Here is a 13,659-nt window from a genome sequence, read left to right as displayed (position 1 = left end):
TTGGTTGGTAACCAAACATATTTAATTGCATAGGCTTGACTCTAAATTTGGTGCTTCTTTTTGCCACTCAGGAGGATGCACTAGATCTGTACACATTTAGTTAAGCAATTATATAGCTTACACTTACATTTGTTCAGAGAGCCTTAATTTTTACATTTCTTTATGCTAGAAAATGGTGAATGATGCATTACTTATTTATTAGCTGATGATTAATTTTTTACTTGTGATTTGTATCAAGCTCTGTTTGGATGGAAATTTAAATTTAATTAAAAATGTACAAAACCAGAATTTTAATTGGTTTTAATTTAATAAAATGACCTTAAATGTGCTGGATACATAAGAATTTTTTTTTAATCACAACATATTTTGCATTTCAAACTAACTAATTTATTAAATAAAGCAAGTATTATCTGTATTTAGTGAATTCAACTGATTGTTTCTGGTCACCATGTCCTGCAAGATTTTAAAACTAGTAGATCTCATTTTCTTAACACCTAGTTTTTATTCCTAGATTGAAAGAGGAAAACAAGTTCTCTGTTTTTTCAACTCCCAAAAGTTGAAAGTTTCTTAATTTTGAATGACTTAGTCATTGAATTAAACTAGTTGAATAATCTGAAATGAAGAAAATACTCTCTGCACATGCAGAAGAGGCTACGCTGCTGTCAAAAGCTGGTTTAGCATTTCAACAAAGTCTGGTTCCATATGCTTAGCCAGTGACTTCCGCCAGTTCGGTGGTCTTTTTTTTAAATTTGACAACAAACATGTACCGCTTAATTCTGTTTGTATTTAATGTAAATGATTTTAATAAATTATAAGAAGTTTAGGCATTAACATAAAATGATGAGTTCCACATTTAATTTTAAATACGTTTATTTTACAAAATATGCATTTAACATAAATCAAAAACATCTGATTTAAGTTTAAAAATCCAATTTAAATTTAAAAAACTAATTTTTTTAAATTGTTTTTTATTTACCCCATTTCGACCCCCAACACTCTCATGTCTGACACCATTTTAATTCATTTCAGCAGTTCCTGTTGAAAAGGCAGATTAGTAGGTATAAGTATAGTGAAGTCATACCCTGAGTCTTCCGTCCTGGTGGACTTATCTTCTGGGACAGCAGACCGCTGAGGCTCTCTCACAGAGGGAGCTGGTTGGCTGAAAACAAGAGTCACTTATATGAAAGAGCAAAGAATATTAATATAAATGGACAGTGAGGAGGCCACAATCCTCCAGTGTCAGCTACAACTCTATCTTGCAACCTCAATGACAATGAAGGTCTCCCTTCCATCAAAAGCAATTGCCTACTCCTAACAGAGTTATGGAAGTATTCAGCATTCACTTGGTTTGAAACATTAAGCCTGATCTACACTACAGAGTTAGGTCAATGTAAGGCAGCTTACGACATCGACCTAACTCTGTAAGCATCTACACTACAATGTTGCTTCTGCTGACGTCAGTTGCCCACTACACCAACTTAATAACTCCATCTCCGCGAGAGTAGTGCTAGGTCGATGTAGTTTCAGTGTAGACACTGCGCTGCTTACATCAGACTGTTGCGGCTGTCAGCCCTGGGCAGTGGGGATCCAGCTGTCAGTGCCCCACGCTGACAGACTGAGCAAGTGCTCCTGGTGAGGACATGCATCACCAACAGAAGGAGCTAGTGTGGACATACAAAAACTATTTAATTACTGCGGTGGCTCTGCGTCAACGTCGATTAAATCAACTTAATTTCGCAGTGTAGACTTGTCCTTAATTGCAAAGGCTGAAGGAGCAAATGCACACAACAGTAAACTGTGACTACACCCTACCAAGATACTTCATTTTTGTCTGACAGACTCTTCCTAATTATAGCCATCAATCCTGCTTTGGGCAGCAAAAGCCATAGCCAATTTGTTTTCAGCTGTAACTCTACGTTAATGAAGATTTTTGCCTGGGAATTTCCTTAGTTTTCTTATATTTTTCATGCTCATAATCTTATTATTTATATTACCATAGCAACTACGCTCATATAACTGAAAAAGGGTGGAGGGACTTTGCTTGTAACTTACAAGTTAAGGGCAAGAGTTATTGAATCAGAAAAAGGCAGAAGAGAAAACAGAATTGGTTTGAATTTTTGGTGGCTTCTGGATCGTTGACCCAGGCTTCCCGGAGTAAATCACTGTAGCCTTTACACAGTTACAATGGCAGCCTGCGTAATGTCCCTTGCAACTGCAATGAAAGGTCACACAGTCTGGACTCCGCATTGACCTGGAAACTAGGAAGTCCTATGCTCTTATCCCACTTCCATTTCTGTTGGCAAAAATAGTCACATTTGGGTGCCTAAAGTTAGGCCCTTAAAAATGGCCTGATTTTCAGAGGTGCTGAACCCTCGCGACCCCCAGTGAAGCCAGTGGGAACTGCAGGAGTTCTACACCTCTGAAAAACAGCCTACTGGCATGTCTTTACCTGGTAACAGTAATTGTGTCCACCTCGTCATCCTGTCTCAGGGAGCTCGAGGGCCCAGCCCTTTTCTCCTTGACCTTCCCCTGCAACTGGGATTTCTTTCGAGACAAGGTGTCATTCAGCCAGCTATCCTTCTCCTCCTCAAGTGGTCTGGGTTTCACTGCTGCTTCCCCTGCAGCTGACTTTGTCCCAGGAAGGAGCTGGCTGGCTGGGCTGGGCTGCTTGGTGGCTGAGGAGCTGGACGGCGTGTTCAAAGAGGCTGCTGCAGGACTACCTTTGGCGGCGTCCTTGGCTGGAGATGGAGGGTCCAAATCGATAAAGTCCTCATCTTTCAAGCCCAGCCAATCAGCACCAGTCTTACTGCCTCGCATGGGGCTCGTGGTGGCTGGAGTGGTTGGTTTGGACCTTTGGTCCATTTTCAGTTCATTGACATTGTCTGCTGAAAACCTGCAACGGAGCGAGAGACAGACACACAAAGCTGAGAGTGTTAGGACTTCGGCAGCTCCCTGCTGGAAGGCAGCATGGCCTGGTGATTAGTGTGGCAAAAGACATAGGCAGGCATCATATACAAACACATACCTGACAGACTGTCGTCTGGACTGCCGGCCCTCAGGTGTGGAGGCCAGGGTGGGCTGGTAGGCCCCGAAGGTGAAATCCTCATCGTCCCAAATGGTTTCCTTATCTGTTTAGAGACATGGAGACTAAAGTCGGTCCAAGAAGCAAGCAGGCTGCATCAGCACCCACTCCCATGCTCTCGCTTTTGTCTGTTGTTTGGAAGTTTCACTGTAATTTGCATAAGCCCTGCCGACGCTAGAAAAGTTGGCTGTTCTAGCTATACTGGTATTCTTATGCTGGCAAACCAGTATAGAACATATCCCATGTCCACTCCCTACTGCAACCATCTTGGTATAAGGAGTGTCCTGTGAGGTATCATTTGAAGGCTCATAATTTGCTGATCAATGCTGTCTTGATAAAATATGGGTGGCAACATTGTATGTAAAGTTATCAGATTTCCCTGTAAGATGTTATTAACACACGTTCCAACTGAGGTTAGCAAACAGGTCTGTCTCAAACAAAGGAATGTGTGCTCTGCTTAATTTGCATTTAAGCAAAACACAGAGTCATCAAGCAGGAAGACAGACAAAGGGAGTTTCAAACAGGTGGGGAAAGCCAGCAGGAAATAGCCTTACATATAGACACTCTGTCTCCTGAATCTCAGCAGGAAATGTTTTCCAAGAGGGGGACTGACACTATAAAATGGAGGAATAAGTGCCCGAGGTACCCTCTCCTCTCTGCTCATTGATTCACCATACAAGAAAGGACAAAGTAAGCAGCCTTTAAACGGAAGAAGGGGTCCTGGCCTACGAAGTTTGGCCAGTAAGACTACCGAGTGCATGTGTCGAGAAAAACTTTGCTTTGAATTTAACACGGGTTGTTCGGTTAGGCACTAGTTGCGTTTTATCTTTACTTTTCACATAACCATTTCTGGCTTCTATGCCTCGTTACTTTATTCACTGAAAATCTCTCTCTTTGTAGTTAATACATTTGTTTTACTGTTTTATCTAGTCCAGTGTGTTTAAATAGAAGTGTCTGAAGAACTATTTGAAATAATAAGCTGGCATATTATCATCTTAAAGCGTTAAAGGACTTAACACACATGTATTGTCCAGGAGCAGGCTGGGCAGTACAGCACATAGGGGAAAATCGAAGACTGGGAGTGAGATGGGGTCACCCTGTACTATACCCAAGGCTGGTATGAGCCCAGGTATGAGCCCAGATGTGGCTGTTTGGCTGCAGCTCAGACAGACAGACACAGATGGGAGTAACTTACATGCTGGCAGCTGTTTGGGAGCACTCCAGACTGATTTATGCCAGGTAAGAGAGGAGGGGTGACACAGCTATTCATTATTCTAGACTATACCCTGAGTAGGCCACACCCTCCCAGTGCAAATGCAGATCTACAGTCATGAAAGTGCTTTTGCTGGTATAGCTTATACTGGTTCCCCGAGCAAAATACGCTATGCCAGCAAAAGCACTTTTATGCTGCTATAACTGCACCTACACTAGGGCTAATAACAGCATACCAACGTCGCAAAAAATTGCCACCTTTCACAGTGTTGCTAAACCGGCAGGTTTCTGGCCTTACTCACCAGGTTGCTGTTGGTATTTTGTATCCAGTTTGAACTCCTTGTGTTCTCCTGTGATCGGTCGCTCCTGGAGTTTGGCTGCGGTCCCATTGCCCAACAACTCCTCCAGCTTGGAGCGGGCAGGGCGGGGCTCTTCCCTGCCAGAGAGCAAAAAGAGTTACAAGTGTCTAGGCGGGGTTGGAAATCATTGAAGCACCGTCTGTCCCCCTATGCGGGCAAACAAGGCTGTGCTCAGGGGCTGACATGGGAGTGGCTAGCATGACCTTCCAGCATGTCTCTCTCAGTCTGACCTGCTTCTGGTTCATTTTTTTTTTTATACCTATATATCTATGAAATTAAAATTTCTAGCTCTTATAGTGGCTATGAAATATTTCCAGTGCTGACCCTGAATGAGTCTGCACCCAGCTAGCCTGAAACAATAGCTCTGAAGGGTGAGATTTGCTCCTGTTCATCTCAACAGGGTGTTACTTAGACTGGAAGTTCTTTAGGGCAGGGACTGTCCTTTTGTGCTTTGTTTGTACAGCACCTGACACAATGGGGTCCTGGGCCACCATGAGTGAGGTTCCCAGATGCGACTGCAATATAAATAATTAACAATCACAACAGTTTACATGGGAACAAAGTTAACTATTTCTTCGCTGCTCATTTTAGTAGATAAGCCCACAGTAGAACTGGATGTGTGATCAGAATTTCAGTACTGTGCCCCTCCTCCTCCCTTCCCCATGTCCATTGCTTCGGTCCTGTCTGCACGACAAGTGCTACAACGGCACAGCTTTAGCGCTGCAACGAAGCTGCTGTAGCGCAGACGCTTCCTACACTGAGGGAAGGGGGTTTCTGTCAATGTAGCTAATCCAGCTCTCAGAGAGGCAGTAGCCAGGTCTTTTGCTGGGCTAGCGGTGCCTACAGTAGGGGTTGGGTCAACCTAACTACGGTGCTCAGGGGGTGAAATTTTTCATAGCCCTGAGAGACGTCGCTAGGTTGATCTAATTTTTAAGTGCAGACCCGGCCTTAGAGACCACTCCAGCGATACAGAATAGTCATAGCAGTGATTCAGCTCCGGTGATAGACCACTCCAGCGATACAGAATAGTCATAGCAGTGATTCAGCTCCGGTGATTCATGCCCACGTAGCTCTGGGGTAACGAAGTACTTGCAATATTCTTCTGCTCTTTTTCAATCCCAGGCACTTAATGACTGAAACCCAGCGTGACTAGCTCATGAGTCGCTCTGTACTTGATTTCCTAGCAACTCCTTACTCTTCTCCTTTCCTCTCCTGCTTCAGCTCTCCCCTCGGACTCTCGCCAAACCCCAGCGCATCCATCAGGTCATCCCCATCATCTTCAAATGTCAGCTCCTCCCTCCTCCGCACGGGAGCAACAGCATGGCCAGGAGCTGAGGAGAGAGAGATCCCTGTTAAACGGAAGGAAGATCTTTCTTAGCAGAGGCCCCTGGGTTTACAGCACTAGTTGAAATCACACGACGCTTGTCCTGTTGTTGGGATCTTTGACGCCATCGCCTGTAAATGGTTCTTTTGCAGCCAAACAACAAATCACTGGGAAGTGACAAAACATTAGTGCGCTGCTTTGCTGCACACTCTCTTGCTCTTTTGTAAAATGCATCTTTGGATGAATTTGATGACCATTAACAAGGAGACGTTATTTAGCACTTGCCAGCGCCGGAGATATTACAAGTTCTCAATCCTGCTTTGTAGGATTCCTGCTACTCCAGTCTGCCCCCAGCCCTACCAACGCATCTCAGACCTATGGCAGCCCCAGCTACTCCAGACTTTGCTTCCGCGCTCCCAGCACCTCCCATTATACTAGTCCTGGATGTTCCCCTCTTTCCCAGCTGCTCTACCACCAGAACCCCAGCTTGACCTGCAGTGCCCTCACTATCCCAATCCTGGGCCACCCCAGAGATATTAAAAATCCATTGGGGTGAGACTAAAGCTAGGATTTGAACCCAAGTCCGCAGAGATGAAAGGTCAGTTCATGACTCTACTGTGCTGCCTGGTGATAGTGAGAATGTCTGATACCCAGGGAGTCCCCATAAAATTGACAGGTCAGTGATTTAAAAGCTGGGAAAAGCAGGGTGTTCATGTTACTGAAGCAAATTACAGAGCAGCCCAAATTAGTTCTGTGGAGAGAGTATAATTCTAGCATGACTCCATACCTTTGGCTGGTCCAGTATGTCTTTCAGGGCTACTTTTGGTGCCTGTTGGAGGTAACTTCTTAACAGCATTTTCCTCATCATCCGATAAAAGCCCTGCCAAAGGATCGTCTAAACCTGGCAATCAGCACATGGGAATAAAAGGGGGAAAAAAAATTGGCATTTGGAAACTGTCTTCTTGGAGCTGGACTATCTGCAAAGAGCTAAATATCGAGACCACCATCTGTAACTGGGGATTCTGCATGAGCCAGATCTTGCTCCTGTTGGAGTCACTGGCAAAGTTCAATGGGTCCCGAACTCCTCCTAGGGGTACCTGGAGTTGCAGGTTGAGCTATATTGTCATTGGGAAAGACAGTTTAGCCTATTTTTCCCATAAAGTCTTGGCTCTCTCCTATGACCTCAATGTCAATGTCATGTGCATTTGGACAGTCTCAAAATGCCTATTTCTTGGATGGCAGCTTCCACTGGTGATAAAACACAGCTGAGAATTCAGATTCTGCAAGGAACCCGTTATACCTGAATCTCTCTGGACTTGGGTGACCTCCAGTATCTCAAGAGTTCTATGTATGTTCATGATTTTCTACCCTATTGTCTTCCCTTAAGGGATCATTTATGGGGCTGAAATCACTTGAGATTGGGCCCTCTGTTTGCACTTGCCCTGTCCAGGTATGGAAATGCCATGAGGCCAGTTCTCACATTATCTCAGACCCATAGACAGCCTGATCCAAAGCCTGGTGAAGTCACTGGGATTCTTTCCACTGATTTCAGTAGGCCCTAGAACAGGGAGCGTAACTGCCTGGTTAAAGCATAGGACTGGAAAAATAAGGAGACATGGATTCTATTTCCAGGTGCTGCGCCTCAGTTTCACCATCTATAAAGCTGGTATAATACCTGCCTAGCTCACAGCGGTGGGAGACATTTAAATTATTGCTTGTCAAGCACTATACTTCTATAAAACGTTCTATACAAAGATCTCCGTGTGTTACACAGATCATCATTTAAAAAGACGTGACAATATAACCCTAAATACGGTACTCCCAGGAATCCCATCCAAAAGACCAGAGTCCACCCATACACCCCACTATAGGATATTTTTTAAGCCAGGTTCCCTATTCTCTTACGTGGTTGCTTTTTAGACTCATCCTCGTTGTCTGTTGAATAAAGAGAAATGGGAGAGAGAAGATGCAAGGCAGAGTAATGAACTGAAGCCAAATTCACACCCCCACATTCCTTTATCTCTATGGCATGGTTCTTTTGCATTACCGTGACAAGCTGCTGTAGAGTTCTTTCTACCTTATGTTCCCCTCATATACATTTGGCAGCGAGATTTACGTGAATTTAGTGCTGGAGAGTGGTGCCTAGAGAACAGGTGTGTTGTAAACAAGACACGAGAAGTCATTCTTCCGCTTTACTCTGCGCTGGTTAGGCCTCAACTGGAGTATTGTGTCCAGTTCTGGGCACCGCATTTCAAGAAAGATGTGGAGAAATTGGAGAGGGTCCAGAGAAGAGCAACAAGAATGATTAAAGGTCTTGAGAACATGACCTATGAAGGAAGGCTGAAGGAACTGGGTTTGTTTAGTTTGGAAAAGAGAAGACTGAGAGGGGACATGATAGCAGTTTTCAGGTATCTAAAAGGGTGTCATCAGGAGGAGGGAGAAAACTTGTTCACCTTAGCCTCCAATGATAGAACAAGAAGCAATGGGCTTAAACTGCAGCAAGGGAGATTTAGGTTGGACATTAGGAAAAAGTTCCTAACTGTCAGGGTAGTTAAACACTGGAATAGATTGCCTAGGGAAGTTGTGGAATCTCCACCTCTGGAGATATTTAAGAGTAGGTTAGATAAATGTCTATTAGGGATGGTCTAGACAGTATTTGGTCCTGCCATGAGGGCAGGGGACTGGACTCGATGACCTCTCGAGGTCCCTTCCAGTCCTAGAGTCTATGAGAACATGTATGGCAGAGGTCGGCAACCTTTCAGAAGTGCTGTGCTGAGTCTTCATTTATTCACTCTGATTTAAGGTTTCACGTGCCAGTAATACATTTTAATGTTTTTAGAAGAAGGTCTCTTTCTATAAGTCTATAATATATAACTAAACTATTTTGTATGTAAAGTAAATAAGATTTTTAAATGTTTAAGAATTTAATTTAAAATTTAAAATTAAATTAAAATGCAGAGCCCCCCGGACTGGTGGCCAGGACCTGGGCAGCGCGACTGCCACTGAAAATCAGCTCGTGTGCCGCCTTCGGCACACCTGCCATAGGTTGCCTACCCCTGATGTATGGGATTCTCACATTGCCCCATGAGCCAAGTTTGTCTCAACCCCGACCTGTAGAGGGCACCATTGGGCATGAGAAGGTACTCGGTGTTCAAGGCCCATGTAGTCCTTGACCTCCCTACCAATCCTAGTGTTGATTTTTGTGCTATGGACACATTAGGAACCGCAGTAGGAGATCAGAAACTCATTTCTCACAGGTCACCCTCGCTGTACTTTGAGCTGGAGGAGGTTTAAACTGGAGATCTAGAGGAGAAAGACTCTATCTGTGCCCTGTTACCCCTTGATTCTTGCAGCAAACTTATCCTTAAAGGAGATGAAGATCTACTAGTCTCCCAGTAAATTAAAGGTGAGAGTCAAGCTGTGAGAGTGCACAACTGTACCGTCCCAAATCCTACCTTCAAAGGAAAACTTCTTGTACTGCCGCTGGGGGGTGGTGGGAGTGGAGAGAGGTTTCTTTTCAATTCCAGTGGTGGACTCTCCTACAAAAACCATCAGATAGGGGGGTTTTCAGACAGACAGGCAGAGTCTCTTCACTGTCCATGCTCTCCCCTCTCCTCCCCACACACATATAGAAATAATCTATTCAGAGTAAATACAGGGTTAACCTTTCCAGCTAGGAGCCTATTTTACTTTCTGCAGTAACCTGAGCATGCATACAACAAGACAATTCCCCCGAGGGATTCAAGGGGTGGAATATCTTTGGCGAGGGCTCTTCATGCAAACATGTCCCCTCTTGTGGTGTTCTGATCCTGATCCCTAGTTTGTAGATGGATCCTTTATAACCAATGAGGCCAAAAACCTGGCCACCTTTGACCATGATCTGTTTGGGAGCAGCCCCACCCTAAAAGGCTGGCTATCAATACTCATGGAGATTTATTATAAGTGTTTCCAGGCACAGCTAAGGCATGCCGGCAGGTCATATGCCACCTATAGTGCTACAACGTGATCCAGAGCCACATACATCTTTAACGCAGGTATAAGTGCCACACGGTCTACAGGTCTCGGTGAGCCATGTGCCGTCCCCACCTGGGCAGCCTGTCTGATTGGATGCAGGCAGAGATCACTGCAGACTGGGACCTGTAGATTCCTGGGGCAGCACCTGTGTCTGAAGAGGATGACAGCTAGAATCTGCTTCACGAAGGTGCAACCCACACACTCTGGACAAGTAGCCTGTGTGGCCCTTGGCTGGGCAAAGTCTGGGTGCCCCTAGGTTTATCACTGCACGTAAGTGAGCAGCAAGGTCTGGTTCTAGGTAGGGAACTGTCACTATTTTACTATAACGTTGTAGTGCTGAGCAGCCCCAGACATGGCCCAGGACTCCATTGTGCTAGGCCCTGTACAAATGCATACAAAAGTCTGTTTTTTATGTTCACAAACGCGAGCCACTGAACATATTTTTAGGTCCCGGTTCAGGTGCAAAACAGATCAAATCCAGCTTTGGTCATGGGACAGTCCCTGTCCCGGAGGATATTCTAAAATCAAATATTCAAAGCCCCAGAGGGCAACAGCTTCATTCAAAGCCCTTTCGCAATTGGCCAGGCCAGGTATAAAGGAAGCGCTGGCAGAGTGGCAGCTTATCGCACTCACCTTTCTCAACAGTCGTTAGCTTCCCTGAAGTTTTTGCCAGATCACCTGAGGAGTCAAGTTTCTTGGAACCCTTTGCCATTGTCCTCCCAGCCCCAGAACTAGACTTCTTTATGCCTAGGAGATCAGCTTCCATGTCATCCATCTCCTGGGGATAAAAAGCACATACATGGGAGCATGAAGAACTGAGCTGATGCCCTGGTGCTCAGGCAGTAGAGCATGTGGCGACCACCTTGTTTTGACAGGATATTCTTGAACACGTGAATATGGACATTTAAACTAAAACTGGCTGCACAATGTGCCACCTTTCTGATCTGCTGGCCAGGGACGGTGTTCTCAGGGCCCTGCTGTCCGCTCTAGAAGGATTTATCCACAGGGTGGCCAGTGGACCTTCATCCCAAACCTGGTTCCCAGTCCAGTTCTAGTCCAAATCACTCCCCAGAGAAGCAAGGGCAGCAGATCTGCCCAGCCTGCATTTTTCACCTTGGGTGGCCACAGGGCCCGGCAAAGACTGTGCCACAAAAAGCACGTATCAACGCCAGCAAATGTACTCGCCTCCCTATTTTTCAATACTCACTAGTGGGGAGGTTTTTAACTGGATGTGGCTAGGAAATATTTAAGGAGGAAAAATAAACCGAGGCCTGATGCTGCGAGTCTTCTGCATACACATAAAGTTCATTGCCAGGTCTCAAAGTGCTGATGTAAAGATGTCCCAGAAACCAAGGACACAACATGGGTCTCGATGAAGAAAAGCTCTTGGAGGAAGAGGTTACAATTAAACACTGATTAAGAGACACAGGGCGGCAGACCAAGGGCATGTCTATACAGCAATCAGAGGTGTGATTGCAGCATAGACAGATAAACCCAAGCTAGCTTTGACCTAGCTAGATTGAGTAACAACAGCAGTGAAGTGAGGGCACAGGTGGCAACAGGGACTGTACAAGCCTGCCTGGGTTCCTGTGTATGTACTCAAGCCATTAGCCTGCCTTGCTGCGGCTTCACTGCTATCATTATTCGAGCTAGCTAGACCAAAGCTAGCCTGGGTATGTCTACATGTGCTGCAGTCACCCCTCTGACTGCAGTGGAGATATACCCCAACAGGCAGAAGTCCGAGGTTAGTTCTAGCATGTCACAGCCACAGTCAGTGAAGATTTAAGACTAGTCATGTTTTATTCACTTACCTTCAGGGTCTCCAGCAAAGCTTGTGGGTCTACATCTGAGAGGTCGGATCCCTGCATGCAAAGTCAGGAGAGATGAGATCACTCTAACACGCAGTGGGAAGCATGCAGCACCAGAGGAGTCTCAAGAAAGCCCAATCCACATAAAAGGCATGTTTTTAGTTTGCTTACGTATTTTCACTTGCCATGGCACACTCTGCATTTGTTGTTAAACGCCATCTATTCTATATCTAGTCCAAAGTGGAAATGCGCCAGTAAGTAAATCCTGTCTGTGTTTAAAATAAAGCACCAGCGACGCAGACTGACCAGGTTACAGTGGAGGTAGCGTGTCTACAGAAGTTACACAAGAAGCCTGGGAGTCACGACTTCTGGGTTCTGTTCCTGACTCTACCACTCATTCACTGTGATCCTGGGAAAGCCACTTCAGCTCTCTGCACCTCAGCTTTCCTCATGTGTAACACAGGGGTAATAATACACGCCCAACTCCCAGGAGCACTATAAGGCCTATTTCAGTCCTGTCTGTAAAGTGCTTTGAGAGCCTTTCATTATGTGTCTTCTGAGGCTTGGGAATTTTTCAGTTCCTTAGGAGAACATAGGTGTTTGGGAAATCCTTGAGACAAGGAACTTTTGTTTCCTTGCTGAAATCTGACTGATTGGTGGAAGTGACACTACACCAGGAAGCAAAGCAAAAATCCAGGTTTTCTTATCACCAAACAGTGCTTTGTGATACATTGGAATACAATTAATGCTCATCAGACAAAGTCAGTCATACACCAGAGCTCAGCACCAACTAGGATGTTCGCTTCTCATTCTCCCACCATCCATCTCCATTTTACAACAACTAGAGGGATGTCCAAATAAGATCTGCAGTCAATGGGACTCCTAGAATTAAATGAATCCCTATGGGAACTCAGCTGGCTTCAGTGACATTCCGGAAGGGCGGAATTTGGTTCTGTGTGTTCATTAGGAACTCCCCTCACTCACACGCTCTCTCCCCCCCTTCCCAGCCCCCCCAGGCCTTTGTTCACCTCTGCTCCTGCACCCTCCTCTGCAGCCATCTTGCTGAAGACACCATCCTCCAAAACGGAGCTGCAACAGACACAGGAGGATTAGGAACTGCCCTGCTACTTGCGGCACACAATCCCAAGAAAGGCGGCCAGGCGGGAGGTTACGCCAAAGCCATCTGCAGTCTGAAGTTGGGACACTCACAGGGAGAAAAGACTGGGAGACGTCCCTGCAGGGTGGGAGTTATTCTGACCCTTACAAGAGGAGTGTAGGTGGAGTTATGCTAGTGCTAGGATGCTATTTCTTCAGACAGAGCTAAATGCTGCCCTCAGCATCACTTGCATAACCTTATTAAATGGGGTCCTATTATTTCAGTAGGCTGGTGCAGGTGCAGCTGAGGGAAGAATACACCCATCAGAGGGATGGAGATTTGAGAGCCAATGGGATCTGGCCACCAAACTCCTAGTTGTGCCTTTGAAAAATCTCCCCCTAAAGCAATAACTGTAAAGTCCCCAAATAAATGACTAGAGGCAAGAAGTGAAACACAGGCCATGGCTGAGGAGCTCCTGGGTGCAGGGACACTAGCAAGCAGCCAAGTCTCCGTCTTCGATCTCTTATTTAATAGTGTGATTCAGACGTACTCACTTTTTGCTGGCTTTGGAGACGATGTCCCTGGATCTCCTTCCACTGCCCCCATGGTGCTGGGAAGGCTTGTTGGATTTAATGGGGATTTCATCTAGAAATAAATCATGGAGAATATGGAACTTGCTCCAGACCTTTGCTCCAAAAGCTGCATACCAAGTACCACCTTCACTGCTAACCCCGCTCCCGCACTGATGTCCATGTCTGCTGAGG

General features: G+C 45.5%; 1 protein-coding gene across 3 annotated transcripts in view; it reads right to left on the bottom strand.

Moving 5' to 3' along the window:
* FBF1 (Fas binding factor 1) overlaps window positions 1-13,659 on the bottom strand; it is a 33,533-nt gene that overhangs the window by 16,309 nt on the left and 3,565 nt on the right. The window contains exons 5-16 of one of the 3 annotated variants that reach the window (XM_030534426.1): window positions 13,450-13,540; window positions 12,828-12,888; window positions 11,803-11,853; window positions 10,625-10,769; window positions 9,433-9,516; window positions 7,883-7,912; window positions 6,765-6,878; window positions 5,849-6,002; window positions 4,597-4,730; window positions 3,026-3,128; window positions 2,450-2,893; window positions 1,082-1,159 (exon numbers count right to left, since the gene is read on the bottom strand). In XM_030534426.1, the coding sequence (XP_030390286.1) occupies window positions 1,082-1,159; window positions 2,450-2,893; window positions 3,026-3,128; window positions 4,597-4,730; window positions 5,849-6,002; window positions 6,765-6,878; window positions 7,883-7,912; window positions 9,433-9,516; window positions 10,625-10,769; window positions 11,803-11,853; window positions 12,828-12,888; window positions 13,450-13,540 (1,489 nt within the window). The remainder of the gene's footprint in view (window positions 1-1,081; window positions 1,160-2,449; window positions 2,894-3,025; window positions 3,129-4,596; window positions 4,731-5,848; window positions 6,003-6,764; window positions 6,879-7,882; window positions 7,913-9,432; window positions 9,517-10,624; window positions 10,770-11,802; window positions 11,854-12,827; window positions 12,889-13,449; window positions 13,541-13,659) is intronic. The other 2 variants (XM_030534427.1, XM_030534428.1) reach the window with 2 other exon arrangements.

This window comes from Gopherus evgoodei, chromosome 15 (genome assembly GCF_007399415.2).
Source record: "Gopherus evgoodei ecotype Sinaloan lineage chromosome 15, rGopEvg1_v1.p, whole genome shotgun sequence".
Classification (NCBI taxonomy): Eukaryota; Metazoa; Chordata; order Testudines; family Testudinidae; genus Gopherus; species Gopherus evgoodei.
Note: the sequence above shows the minus strand (reverse complement) of the source record. Positions and strands in the feature narration are given on the sequence as shown.